Genomic DNA, 15,356 nt, shown 5'->3' with positions numbered 1-15,356 from the left:
CAGGGCGAGGCGTACCGGGTGAGGCAGCTGGCGAAGGAACAGCTCGCGGAACAGAAAATCCGGAGAGTGCTCACCGAGCAACGAGAGCATATAGTCCATGCGCTCGGACGGGAGCGTGTCGCCGAGCTCGGGCAGGTCGAGCAGGCGCCGTACGCGTACCGCCGGTGAGAGGGCGAAAGCGTCGAGGAGGAGCGTCTTCAGCGCGTCATACTTGTCAGCAGCCGGCGGGTGCTCGAGGAGGCTCAGGGCGCGGGCCGCGGTGGCGGAACCGAGCGCTGCCACGACATGGTGGAAGCGGGTGTCGTCCTCGGTGATGCCTCGCAGGGCGAACTGGGAGTCCGCCTGGGTGAACCAAACAGCCGCGTGAGCCTCCCAGAAGGTAGGCAGTTTAAGAGTCACTGCCGTGTCCATGTCAGTAGGTCACCAGTGAAGGAGCTGCGCTCCAATGCGAGTCGAAAGAATTGACGTGACCAAAGACGGAATTCGTCCGAGTTGCTTTATTGAAACAAAACAGCTCAGGTATTCTGACACGCCCGTTTATTGGGCAGCAATATATATACACATTTATGCCGGGGCGTTTGCCCGGGAAAACCGAGACCGGGCATGCCCGGGTGTCAAGGGCGAGTCCTGGAAAGGCGAGTCTGGACATGCCCGGGCGGCCTGGCAAGTCGAGGCTGGGCGTGCCCGAGCGCTCTGGGCGAGCCCTGGAAAGGCGAGAGCGGGCATGCCCGGACGCTCTGGGCGAGCCCTGGAAATGCGAGTCTGGACATGCCCGGGCATCCTGGACGCGGCCTGGCAAGTCGAGGCTGGGCGTGCCTGGGCGCTCTGGGCGAGCCCTGGAAAGGCGAGAGCGGGCATGCCCGGGAAAGACGAGACCGGGCGTGCCCGGGAGGTTCGGGCGTGCCCGGGAACAGCGAGTCCGGGCATGCCCAGGAGAGGCGCGTCTGGGCCCGTCCGGACGAGCCCGGCGTGGCGATCGCGCCCTGGCCGCGTCCTGGCAGGTGCAAGGCGATTGTGTACATTCAGCGGGAACCGCTACAACACCTCCAAACCTTGTGGGGTATATAGATAACAGTAGATCTTCGCTCAGTTCTGTAAGTAAAACTTACCTTATGGATGTCGAGATTTATCCAAATTTCTTTGTTTAATGTTATAAGCAGCATTAACGACTGTTTGGAAAAGCTAATAATATGTGTTTGTGGTTTATAATATCTTACAAGCCCGGCTACGCCGATCAAGGCTCGTGTAAGACCTAACATTAATCACAAAAAACATAAACGGACACATAAAACAAGAAGACGTCATGCAGAGCAATAAACTTGCAAAATCCACTCCCCCACAACCCCTCCAAAAAAAAAGGTTGCAATTGATCCAGCAAATTGTCCATTTCTTCAAGATTAAAATTAACGATCTTGATCAAAGGAAGGGTCAAGAGGATGAAAAGTGACGATTTTTCAGATGAAAATGTATGATTTTAGATGTTTGAGCTCGAGTTGACCTTTGACCTTTTGACCTCAAAAATAGTTGGCTTCCCTATTTAGTGACTCAATGTGCAAATGCTGTTCTATTTAAAAGTAAATCGGATGAAAATTGACGGTTTTCAGATGAAAATTGATGATTTTTGAAGTTTGACCTTGAGTTGAACTTTGACCTTTTGACCTCAAAAATAGTTGGTTTCCCTATTGAGTGACTCATACAAATGCTGTTCAGAGTTCAAGGCAATTGGATGAGAAATGGCGATTTTAGAAATTTGACCTCCAGATGACCTTTGATCTCAAAATCAATAGGCTTCTCAATTGTGACGACCTCTACAATCTGGTCAAGTTTGATGATGATCGGTTTAGAATTGTGACTTGTAGGCGAGTGACAGACAAACAGAATGAAAAATCACTCACAGAGTAACACTTGGAAAAAGAGAATAAAATAGAATGGCACTCAGAAAAGCATCCTTTTGACCTCAAAAATAATTGGTGGTTGGTTGCTGGTTTGCTGATATGCAAATCCTATTCAGATTTGAAGTCAATCAGATGAAATTTGAGGATTTTAGAAATACGAGAAAAGTGGTGGACCTTTGGCCTATGTTGACCTTTTCCCTATGCTGATCTCAAAAATCGTTGGTTGTTGAATTCAGTTAGTTGATATGAAAATCCTATTCAAATTTCAAGTCAATCAGATGAAAATTGAGGATATTAGAAATTTTAAAAAAAGTGGTTGACCTTTGGCCTATGTTGACCTTGTTACCTATTTTGATCTAAAAAATAGTTGGTGATTGAACTCAGTTCGCTGATATGTTAATGCTATTCAAATTTCAAGTCAATCGGATGAAAATTGAGGATTTTAGAAATTTGAAGGAAAGTGGTTGACCTTTGGCTTATGTTGACCTTTTGACCTTTTGACCTCAAATATATAGGATTTTGTCGGACCAAGAACTCTACCATTTGGTGAAGTTTCGTGAAAATCGGTTTAAAATTCAGACCTGTAGGCAAGTATAAGTGAGTGGACAGACAAACAAACACACACAAACCGGAGTGATCAACAAACTTGTCAAAAAATTTTTTTTGCAAAGTAATAACAAACGCAACCGACCAACATACTTGGAAAAATCTTCGATTTTGCAAGTAATAAAGGCAGCGGGAGACAAGATGGGGAGAGAGAGGGAAACACACAAGCACAACAACAGTAGAGAATAGGGACATCGGGAGATCTGTAGAAGGGAGAGGGGTGGGGGTGGGGGGATGGGGATACACGGTATACACATCAATAAAAAAACATTTTACCCCTCATTGGTCGGAACAGTAGTCAGTAACACATCCCTAACAGAATACATTTTTCAACAGCCAAGCCGGGACCTAAAACATTTTTATTTAAAAACCCGTACCCAAAGATGGAATTATTTTAGTTATATATGAATGTAAAGATGAAAGTGAGCAAAACAGCGAGATGAGTTAGCATGGTATGTGATACTGACACTTTAATAGGTCAATGGGGACTTCAGATTAATTATGAATGGGGTGACAAGGGGTATGCCAATAACAATCACAAGTACATTTCACACCAAAATTGAACACTTGTGGTTATGAGACAAGAGTATCCCAGTGGGAAATTGTGGTAATTAAGTGAGTAAAAGCCAAAGTATATGAAATTACACAATCAATTAACGTTTGGCATTGCACACTAGTAGTAAGGGAAACATATGAAAATCTGTTAACTAAATTGTTACCAAAAAATTTCTTCACCAATATGTTTGTAAAGGTGTGTAATAACATGTGTTAAAATGTTGAAGGTCAACTCCCGTGGGAAACCCAGAAAAAAAGCTGTTGAATTCGGATACCGAAAAATTATTTTCGAGAATTTTTATTTCTTTTAATCGGCCCTTAAGTAACTTATGAGGGGTCAAATAAGGGTTTTTCATGATTCTGAGTTGATTGTTAACATTTATATTTCACCACAGACACTCCTTTGTGGAAAAATAATTTCTAAATATATCTCATTTTCTACTTTGTAGGACATGGAGTCTAGCAATATGGATGAAGACGTTACTCCACCTGTGCTCAATTGCTTCATCTGTGCACGCTCGGATACACCAGCTGAAAGGCTCATACAGGCAACTCCAAAGGGATACTCAACTTTATTGAAACAAGCAGAAACTGTCGAAAATGTTACTGTTGTGGAACGTATGAAGGAGGCTCAAAAGGAAGGAAAACTGAGGTACCACCAGAAGTGTAAAAATGATCTGTACAACAACTTTGTTGCAACCACCAAGAAGTCAGCTCAAGCATCAAAGGCAGAGAAAGAGTCATCAAAGTTGAAGAGAAGACGCACTACTTGTGAGTTCAGTTCATCAACTGGCTGCAGTTCTAGAAGATCACAGTCAGTTGACCTCCTGTATAAGGATGTATGCATTCTTTGCAACCAACCAGCCCAGCTCTACAAAAATAATCCAGCACAAGCTAGAAAGAAATACAGAGTGCCAGATAATTTGACTGCAGATACACTGAAGGCAAGCTTGCTGAAGACAGCACGGAGTCGCGGGGATGACTGGGGCACTGAAGTCACTGGACGCCTGGAAGGGATCAACGACTTGGTAGCAGAAGAAACACTGTACCATTTGCGATGCAAACTTATGTTTGCGAGAGGTGACAGTTTGTCCAAGACTGATGAGGAAGGAAAAAGGAAGAGAGGACAGAGGAGTATTGATGAGGAGCGAGAGGCAGTTTTTATTGAATTCTGCGAATGGTTAGACTCAGAATTAGAGCATGGGGTAATGAACATGGACCAAGTCCATGAAAAGCTGCAGGAGTTTGATCAGTCACCAGAGAAGAGCCTTTCTTATTCAAAGCATTGGCTAAAGATAAAACTTCTAGAGAAATACAAAGACACCTTGTATTTCACAACACAGGAAAGAAGGGCAGATGTACTCTGTCTCAAAGATGGCACCGACAATATTCTGCGAGCGCATCATGCTAATCTTGACCATGGAGATGAGAAGACTCAGATCATAAAGATGGCACTCAAGTTCATATCCAATGATATTGCCTTGATTGATTTAGGTCCAAAGTCATACCCCACCACACACAGTATGACTGACATCGATAGTCAGCTGACACTTGTTCCTGCAAGCCTTCAGATGTTCTTGAGACCGATTGTCAAGACAGACGAAAGAGTTGCCGTTTGGGGGCAGAATTTTATTAAGGCCTGTCGACCTCGGTCTGGAGTATTGCCACACCAAATGGGGCTTGCCATACAACTTGATCATAGATTTGGGTCAAAATGGATGCTCAACAAGTTCCACCGGCTGGGATACACTGAGTCTTACACGGAGACACAAAACTACAAATACTGCTTCCTTAATAGTAGGAGTGGAGATGATGTTCCAGATACTTCTGGCACTCTTGACACCATTGTGGAGGAAACCGATGAACAGATCAATGATGAGGTTGCGGTTGATGCTGCGCTTGAGGATCAATCAGTGATGACAGCCAAAGTGCCAGCCAGTGAAAGTGAATTGTCAAGTAATGATCAGGTGGTCTTCATGGAGGTTGGGGAAACAAACAATGCAGTCACTCAGTTTGTTGGAGACAATATAGATTTAAACATTGTCTCTATTCACGGAAACACTCCCTTTCACTCAATGGGTTGGATCGAAGTCACCTCTCCGGCACCACCTTTGCCAGATCCACAGACAACAGCAGCTTTCCCCCGGGTGAAGTTGAAGGCACTCGACAAAGCTAAGATCCTGAGAGAAACTGAAGTAAAGATTATTCCATTTACGAACAGGAAACAGATAGGAACGATGAGCATGGGTATGAGCCAGTTCCAACACTGGACCCCACGGCTCCTGAGGAGCTATTGCAGTTCACGAGCTGTAATTGTCATGGAGATTGCAGCAACCGGTGATGCAGCTGCAAGAAGAATGGGGTCACGTGCATCTCGGCCTGTGGAGTCTGTAATGGCATTACATGCAGAAACTGCAGTCATGATGTTGTTGAGTCTGAAGAAGACATAGACAATGACTGTTGAAACTTCTGACATTGTGAATGAGAAATAACTCTTGAGTATTATATATGTATGTGAAATAAAAGCTACTTTGTGTGTAAATGTAAAAGTGAAAATATAAATGTTAACAATCAACTCAGAATCATGAAAAACCCTTATTTGACCCCTCATAAGTTACTTAAGGGCCGATTAAAAAAAAAAAAAAATTCTCGAAAATAATTTTTCGGTACCCGAATTCAACAGCTTTTTTTTCTGGGTTTCCCACGGGAGTTGAACTTCAACATTTTAACACATGTTATTACACACCTTTACAAACATATTGGTGAAGAAATTTTTTGGTAACAATTTAGTTAACAGATTTGTGAAATATCTCATAAAATGCCCTTACTCTAGGTGATATGAAAAGCTTAATGAAGGATGATTTTCCGAAGAGGAAGAAGATTATGTCCAATTTCCTTGTCCGTTTATTGAAAAACACATCTTGAAGGAAACGCAATCATTACTCATGCAACAGGTGTAAACAAATGTACAGGTTGGTGCCACCTGGCCTTTGATAATGAATACTTGTGTTTTATAATTAAACTTGTGAAATGCAAACTCCCCTCCCTCTTCTCCTCATTTTGAAACTTAACTCGTTTCAAATGACAAACTACTTTCATGAATACAGAAAACTAGAAAAACTATCACTTCCCTTCAAAACTTCCCCCAGGAAACCTTGCGCTAAGCGTGCAAATCCGAAGCTGAAACCACTGCATTCGGACTGACCTGCATCTGGGTTCGCACAACCCACCTGAGTTGGTCGGTGCTGGGGATGTAGGAAGAAATGCGAGCGAGGAGCAAATGCAGCGAGTGTGAGTCGATCCAACGCTTTTCCCAGCGAGGCACAGCCGCGACGGGGGACGAAGGTGACGATGGTGTCTGTGGATGGAACAGAGGGGAGTCATTTACAAGGTAATACAACGAATCACAAGGAGCGTAAACACAGGAGGAGTCCATTTTAACCCACAAAGCCTGCGTAATCATGCTAATATCTAAATACACCTTTATTCCCACTACTTATAAATACCGATCTAACTCAATTTTAAAACTATCTATTGTTTCTGCTGCCATTACCTTTACCATTTGATAATACATGAAAAAGAGAGGTGACAGAGGGTACAACGTTAACGGACTGACTGATGGTGGGGCAGTGGGGTCACAGGTCGCACAACAGTCAGGAGCACAACTATCGGGGATGCCTCTTCATGGTTGTACCATACAACACAGGTCAGGGGCCAAATCTTCACCATTCTTCCCTGCTTCCCGGATTCCTCAGGGCAACACAGTCAGAGTGCTGATTGGTCCCCAAGGGTCGGCCCTTTCCTTGTTGTCTCTGTCTCTTCTTTTCTCTTCTCTTCTCTTCTCTTCTCTCTTTCTATCTCTTTATCTCTCTCCCTCTCTCTCTCGCCCCCTGCTGGCCGTTTGTGTGTTGGGTGTGGTAAGATGGTGGCTGTGCATGTGTGGTGAGGTGCGAGCTGCTCCGACTTTCGATCTTTCTACCCCCCCCCCCTTTTTTTTTAGTCGTTGTTTTCACCTTTCCTTTCCCTTTTTGTTTATTTTCACATTGTGTATTTTCTGTTCCCCCACCACTCCATTTTCATCAAACCCGGTACCACAACCCTCGTCCTCCCTTCCCTTTTTTCCTCCCCCCACTTCCGAGTTCCACGCCCGTTCACCCCACTCGGTCTTCCCTTCCTCCGACCGTTCCCCCCTCCCTCCACTCGTTCCCCCCTCCCCCCACTCGTTCCCCCTCCCCCCCCCACTCGTTCCCCCTTCCCCCCCCCCCCCACTTGTTCCCCTCACTCCCCTCCCCGCCTCCATTGCATTCCTCATTTGTGTTGCTATCTCTATTTTATTTTCCACTTTAGTTTCTTCCCCTGAGATACAGAGAGAGTGAGAGTGTGAGAGAGAGAGTGTGAGAGACCACGCCTTTAAGTGAGATCATGGGGTGAGTCCATCGGCACTCTGACAGGTTGTCGTGATTTCTCGCCCTTTCCTCATTGACAGGTGTGTTTCCTCGCGATAGTTTTGCTTGTGTTGGTGTATGCCGAGTAGCGCTTTTCCATTTTTTCCCTACTTGTACAGAAAGCTGTCCACCCTCCCCCAATCCATCTCGGCTTAGGCCGAGGGTTTTCCGATCATCGTAATGTCGGCACGTTCCCGCTACGCTGCCTTTGAGGGCTTGACGCGATAACATGGCGTGGTCTGCGGTCCCCCTAACGAGGTCACCGTGGAAGACATCGTTATTACGGTGGGTAACATAATCGGGCTCGAGAAAATCCGTGCAGCTTCACGGATGAACAACGCCAGGTAATATTCGTGGCTGAAGAGCAGCTTGTGAATGAAATTGTGGCGACCGGTTTGTCTACCGAGAATGGACATTTTGTCCTGGTCTCCTCACTGGACACCCCAGCAGTCTTGATATCAAATTGTCCCCCATTCCTGAAAAACGATTTAATTTTAAAAGAGCTTTCTCGGTATGGTACAGTGGTGTCGGAGATCACGATGTTATATCTGGGGTGTTGCAAAGAGCAGGCTAAACACATCATGGCGGCAGGTGTACATTGTGTTTCCTGCATCCAATGTGGACAAGGTGCTCAACGCGGTATTTACATTTCGTGTGGATAATCACGAGTACCAGGTATATGCGTCCACGGAAACGTTAAAATGTTTCGGCTGTGGGAACTTTGGGCATCTAAAATGGTTTTGTCCACAAATTGCCCCCGCAGTGGCCGAGCAGACAACACCCCCTGTTACTGTAACAGAAAACGTACCATCGACAACGAAAACCTCCGAAAAAGAAAACGTTTGGGATGGTTTTACACTCGTCTCCTCTTTGAGAAAGAGGAAAACACCTCGAATGCTCCTCCACCCCGTAAGGAAAAGAAGGTGGTGTTAGACTCCGATGCATTGGACTCAGTACCACCTGATAAAACATCGATGAATAATTAATCGATATGAAGTATTACTAAATGTGAATGCAGATCCTCTGCCTGCTGCCGATATGGACCCTCAGCCTAATTAGTGGGGTGGCTAAAGTCCAAATTTAAGTGATATCGTGACACACTGGCCCAAAGGACCAAATTTGGCACAGTTCTACTTTAGGACCATACAAAACTTTTGAGAGGGGGCTGCCAGATTTTAGAGGCCCAGGTCAAGGTCAAAGGTCAAATTATGTGTCTGTCATGTTTTTGCAATATCCAGCTTATATATAACCTAAAAAACTTGGTCTTAGTCACATAACCAACATATTTAGTCAATGAATCCATTACTATTATGGGAAGTTCCACCAGGTGACGGCCATATAGGCAGTGGCGGCGCCAGGCTGTCCCCGACCGGGGGGGTGGGAGGGGGGAGGGGCTAACATCCCCGACGAGAGGGCTAAAATCGCTAAAATCAGTGGAATGAATCCATATTCATTCACAAAAATTTGATATAGGATTAGAATATGGCCGACCTACAAAAATCAATGTTTTCTTTGGCTTTCAGTAGGGGTGACCGGAGGTTCTGTGCATAGAACTGCTGATACGTTTGATTTATTTTGTTGGTGGTGGCTCAATATTAATGTTCGTTTTTTTATTTCAGGAGGAAGATAACAGCGTGACTGAGCTACAATAACAGTGAGGCAGCGATCGACAAACAAGGGAGATATTTGAAGACTAATAGACAACATGGACTGGGCAAACTGTATCATATGTGGAAAGGATGACGGCACATTAAAATGTCCTGCGACCAGACAAGATGGTAAAGGTCTACAATCATATGAGGCCTTTATCCGAAATGTCGACTCTTTCAGAGAACTACATTCAATGCCTGTTGACATATGTTTTCCAGATCATGTTAATGCAAATGACTTGCTCAACAACTATGCAAAGTGGCACCTTAAGTGTCAGCTTAAATTTGCCAATACAAAACTGCAAAGAACACAAGAGAGACACCAGAGAAAGAGGAACACTGGACAGTGCGGTGATGATACGGGACAGAGAAAATCAAAACGCTCAAGCCTTTCCGAGGAGTCAAAATGTATAAATATGTGCATTTTCTGTAAGAAAGCAGAGGGTGTACTTCATATGTGTACTACATTAGAACTAGACACATCGCTCAGAGAACAGGCCACAGAAATGCAGGACACAGATTTGCTTGCCACAATAGCAAGTGGGGACTTGGTTGCCATTGAGGCGAAATACCACAAGCATTGCATGGATGTGTTTAGAACTCGGTACAGAAGTATGCAAAGAGCTCGGGCATCACACACAGGGTGTACTCCTCCAACTCAGAACGCACTGCTCCAGCATGTAAATCGATGCCTGTACCAAGCCAGCATTTGGAGAGAGAGTCTGAAGCCCATCCTAGCTGCACCAAATCCAGATGGCTTTGGGTGGACCAAAGAAGATACCGGGTGGCGTCCAACCTGGACAACCCTGTCAGCTGCTGCTCTTAGTTGTAGAGAACTACTCAAGTGCGGATGTAAGGAGACACCCACTTGTTCAAAGAATTGCACGTGCAGGAACGCAGGACTGCCATGCACAGGACTGTGTCTCTGTCGTGGAAATTGTGAAGCATAAGTCATGCAGGCCGCGACCTCCTCTGTACTGGCCAATCCAGTATCCTCCCTCAGCGTATCGATGTACGTCAAAAACACCGATGCAAAAATGACCAACACATAATTTGACCTTTGACCTTCACCTGACCTTGAAATACAATATGGCAGCACCTGAGGATATTTTCCATAATACAAATGGATTCCTTGTCCTTAAAAATGATTATTTAGACACTGAGATAATGTTTCTATGACAGCTATGAGCTGGATATGGCAAAAACGTGACAAACACATAATTTGACCTTTGACCTTGACCTGACCTTGACCTGGGCCTCGAAAATCGGGCAGCCCCTTCTCAAAAGTTTTGTATGGTCCTAAAGTATAACTGTGCCAAATTTAGTGCTTTGGGCCAGCGTGTCACGATCATTTCCATAAGCCACTCCACTAAATGTGGAGGAGTTGCATGCGCTACCTCCAGATGAGGTTGGAGTGCAAACTACGTTAAATCCTTGTGTGGATTATGACAAGTCGGGTCAAGATTCGACCGGGGGCAAAAAGAGCAGATTTCGACCCCTCAGTGGCACCTGATGGCGATATTTCAAATCGAATAGTCGTACCGGCCAATTTAGAAAATGTACCTGAGCACAATGATTGTCCCGAGGAAGAACCTCAAATTGTGCAACAGGTTGCAGAATCGCCCCTCCCCCTCCACCACATTACCCGGGGTTCTGGTGGAAACTCCACCTCAACCTGTTCCTACAGAAACAGGGCAGGATGACACCTGCACACCACAGAGTATTCTGGTGTCTCAAGAACCAGGGGTCCCAGATGGTGCTTCTGGCATGTCTGAGGAGGAATCCTATGACATTAAGGAATTCCCCACATACAGTGATTCCAACATCTTACCATCGCAAATACTCAAGTTTCTGAACCAGACGTTTAGAAAAAGATGTATTGAAATAAAAGATTATTTTTCTGATCTACATGGGTTTATTGAAACGGCAAGGTGTATTATTCGCCGACCCAGTGACCACAATTTCACGGAACCCCAATGCAGTAGGCTTAAGAAACACATTGTTAAAGCAAAAAACAAACCAAAAGGATGATACGCATATTTCCCTTTCCTTACCTCTTTTACATCTCTATGACTATTTTTGGTAGCCTCAATATAAATGGTGGTGCGAGCCAGTCTAGGATGCTCCAAGTGGTCAACCTTGTAAGGCAACGGAAACTAGATGTGGCTTTCTTACAAGAAACCCACTCTACTCCATCGTCTCATGCTATATGGAATTGAATGATGAAAAAGGCCGGCTACTTTAGCGATTCAACCTCTCGTACAGCAGGAGTTGCCTTTCTAATCAATCCCCATTTTTGCCCACTCCAACTCTCATTTCAGGAAATAATCCCAGGTCACTTATCTTCACTGGATTTTGTTGATGGAGACATTAATTTTACTTTAATAAATGTCTATGCCCTTCAAAGGGCACAGACCGACGAACCTTCTATGACAGTTTACGACTCCATATGATGCAGTTAGACTTGCAGAAGTGCATTATAATAGGGGGTGACTTTAATTGCACCCTGCAACCTGAGTGCGATCGGCATGGCGCAGAACCTCACCCCGGACCAGCCAGACTGTTATCTAAAATAATAAGAAATTTTGGTTTTCAAGATATCTGGCGGATACAAAATCCAGGCACCCATCAATTTACCTGGTGTAAGGTTGCCAATAATCAAGTGGCCCTTGCCAGACTTGATAGATTTTATATAAATTTGCCATTTGCCAACCTCTCCCCCACCACTGAAATTTCCCCGTCTTTACCATTTATTACCATGAGTTACCGTGTGGGGTTATCTCCAAATCGCCACTCTTTTTGGAAACTAAACATTTCCATATTAGATAACCCCTCCTTTAGGAATGCCTTTGAGAGGGTGTGGTGCAATCTGAGAGGATCCAAATCCAGTTTTAAGGACCAGCGATTGTGGTGGGACAACACAAAGGTCCAAATTAGAAGTTTCTGTTAGCAGTTTTGTTTTCTAAACACCCAGGTAGAACGCAGAATGAAAGTGGAGCTGGAGAAGGAGATTCTCCAGATTCAAACAAATTAAAAAACCCATCCTACACTCCAAAAGAAACTAAGACTATGTGAGAAGAAGTCTCTTCTTAATAATAGAGTGCTAACGAGACTACGCTTTCAGCACCTTTACCTCCTGGATTATCCGACCTGGTTTTTCTTTGATTTTGAAACAAAATTTCCTCATTCCCAAATTACTGCTTTGAAACGTCCTGATAATTCAATCACGACCAACCCTGTAGAAATTAAGAAGGATGCAAGACTCTTCTCTACACTTTACCAGGCAACAGATGTCTATGCAGAACTTGTTCCGAACTTGTTTGATGGTGTTGGTACACTAACTCCAAAGCAAAGAACGGATTTGGAATCACCGCTCACGCTTGATGAACTTTCTGTTGCCCTTAAAAGCCTGGACAGAGGAAAATCACCTGGCCTGGATGGTCTGCCAGTGGAGTTCTTCGAGAAATTTTGGGACTTCATTGGACCTGATTTGCTTCTGGTTTTCCTGGAGAGCTTGAAGAAGGGTGAACTTCCACTGAGCTGCCGGAGAGCAGTGCTTACTTTGCTTCCTAAAAAAGGAAATGTATTGCTCATATCACAGTGGAGGCCAGTGTCCTTGTTATGTACGGACTATAAAATTTTCTCAAAGGCTTTGGCCTTGCGTCTCTCAACCCTACTAGGACACATGGACCACACTTATTGTGTTCCTGGTCGCAATATTCAGGATAATATCTCTGTTGTCCGAGATGTCATTGAAATCTGTGAGATTAATTATGAAAGTTGTGGCTTGATCTTCCTCGACCAGGAGAAAGCTTTTTTACTGTGTTTCTCAACATATCTTTTTGAAGTGCTAAAATGTTTTGGTTTTGGACCTCTCTTTCTATCCCATATACAATTATGTTATTCAAACATATCGGCTATCTTAAAGATAAACAATGAACTTGTAGGGGGACCTTTTGTGTTGTGTTGTAGGGGGACACCAACCCTTTTGTGTTGGGAGAGGGGTAAGGCAGGGCTGACCTCTGTCAGGAATTTTGTACGGTTTATCCCTTGAGCCCCCCTTATATACCTTTTGGAAGTCTTTGTCTGGTGTTACTTTTGGAACCCACCCCTTAAAAAGCATTGCTTATGCAGATGACATCTGTGTCTGCATCAGACAGTCAGAAGACGTTGATTTGATGATGAGTGCATTGGATCTCTTCAGCAGGGCATCATCGGCCAAGATAAATTGGACAAAAACAGAAGCGCTATGACTTCAACCCTCTACCTACCCCCTACATGCCCCCCTATTTCCTCTCCCTCCTCCTCTCCCTGCCAATCTTTCATGGAGAAGAGATGGGATTAAGTTCCCAGGGGTGTTCCTTGGCCCTGGGAATTTTGTGAGGCGTAACTGGGAAGGCTTGTTGGCACACATTGAAGTACTGTTATGAAATGGAAGAACTTGCTCTGCCAACTGTCCTACCGAGGTAGGGTACTAGTCATCAACAGTCTGGTCACCACTAAGTTATGGTACAAGGTTCTTTCCCTGCAGCTGCCCAAAACTCTGGTGGAGGACATACAAAAATGCATCACCCATTTCTTCTGGTCCAGAAAGCATTGGCTGAGACCAGAGATTCTAAACTTGCCAACTGCAGAGGATGGCCAAGGGCTGGTCAATGTCAAGTGCCGCATCATGGCTTTCCGCCTACGAACAACATGGCGCTTCTTGTTTGAACCATGTTTGGCCTGGAGACAGCTTACCAGCTGCATCTTATGTCAAGCGGGGAAGTTGGACCTTGCACAGGAGCTGTTCCTAATGGACTCGACCAAGATAGACCTATCGATGCTACCTGCCTTTCACCAAAGCCTACTGAATGCGCGGCAAGCCTTTACCTGTCTCTGTGACCCCTCGACTTATGTTCGATCCATGTTCTTCAACGAACCATTATTTCACAACTCTGTATTTGGTGAGTGTGTGAATGAAAGCACCTTCATTCAATAGTTTATAAATGCCTCAGTAACAAAAGTGTGTCATTTGAGAAACACCACCAATGACAGGTGGATAAGTGCTACCACTCTGGCTTCGACAGTTGGCATTAGATCGTGTCGCAGAGTTGACAGCTTTTTGAAAATGGTGCTTCACATCTACTGTGCCTCAAATGGCTGGGCAAGCAACCCTCCCGTACCCACCTCTGCATCTTCTCCACCCTTCCCCAATCTTTGTCTATCTGGTTCTCTCAGTTTGGAACCGATTAGTTTTGGCCGCTCTCTATCCTTTTCTGGGAGCAATCGAAAGAGCCTGTTTGTGCAATGCTTAAAAATCCTTTTTCCTTCGTTGTCCTCCCCTGTACCCTGTAGATGGCCTGCAGTCCTGCCGAATACTCCTCCCCTTTACCCTATTTGGGGGTGGTACTATAAACAGCCTGTGCCGAAACGTTTTGGGGATCTTCAATGGAGAATTGCTCATTGGATCCTGCCCACAAATTCCCGAATTCACTGCTTCTCGCAAGCAATAAGTGAGCAATGTCCATTTTGTGGACAAACTGAAACCTTGCCCCATGCATATGTACGTTGTGACCGGTTAACTCCTTTATTTGTTTTCTTTAAAATGTTACTTGCATGGTTTTCCTTTGTTTTTGATTTTCCTGCCTTTATATTTGGCCCAAGTGGGCGGTTCAATTCCCCAACAACAATTTTAATTCATTTCTTTCTTGCACAAGCCAAGTTGGCGATATATAAGACCAGGAAATCAAAGATACGTAATGATTCGTATAGTACAGATGTTTTGGAAATGTTTAAAGCTCTCTGTGTTTCAAGAGTTAAGCTGGAATTTTGTTGTTGTTCTGAGGTACACCTCTTTGAGAAGCAGTGGTGTGTGAGAGATGCTTCTTGCAAAATAGCTGAGGGTCAGTTAGTATTCACTATGGAGTTGATTTCCTTAGTACTTGCTAAGCCCACAGAATCTTGTTTCTCACAGTCTGAGAGTCCTTTAGGTGCTTTTTTGCAAACTCCAAGCGGGCTTTCATGTGTCTTTAACTGAGGAGAGGCTTCCGTCTGGCCACTCTGCCATAAAGCCCAGATCGGTGGAGTGTTGCAGTGATGGTTGTCCTTCTGGAAGTTTCTCCCATCTCCACACAGGATCTCTGGAGCTCAGCCAGAGTGACCATCGTGTTCTTGGTCACCTCTCTTACCAAGGCCCTTCTCCCCCAATTGCTCAGTTTAGCCGG

General features: G+C 44.7%; 1 protein-coding gene across 3 annotated transcripts in view; it reads right to left on the bottom strand.

The window, feature by feature from the left end:
- The window catches only part of LOC137414179 (gamma-2-syntrophin-like), a 492,304-nt gene that overhangs the window by 63,017 nt on the left and 413,931 nt on the right, over window positions 1-15,356 (bottom strand). For all 3 annotated transcript variants that reach the window (XM_078786810.1, XM_078786808.1, XM_078786809.1), the window contains one exon: window positions 6,287-6,414. In XM_078786810.1, the coding sequence (XP_078642936.1) occupies window positions 6,287-6,414 (128 nt within the window). The remainder of the gene's footprint in view (window positions 1-6,286; window positions 6,415-15,356) is intronic.

Source organism: Myxine glutinosa, chromosome 11 (assembly GCF_964187855.1).
Source record: "Myxine glutinosa chromosome 11, kmMyxGlut1.1, whole genome shotgun sequence".
Taxonomy (NCBI): domain Eukaryota; kingdom Metazoa; phylum Chordata; class Myxini; order Myxiniformes; family Myxinidae; genus Myxine; species Myxine glutinosa.
This window is presented reverse-complemented; position numbering and strand designations above follow the sequence as displayed.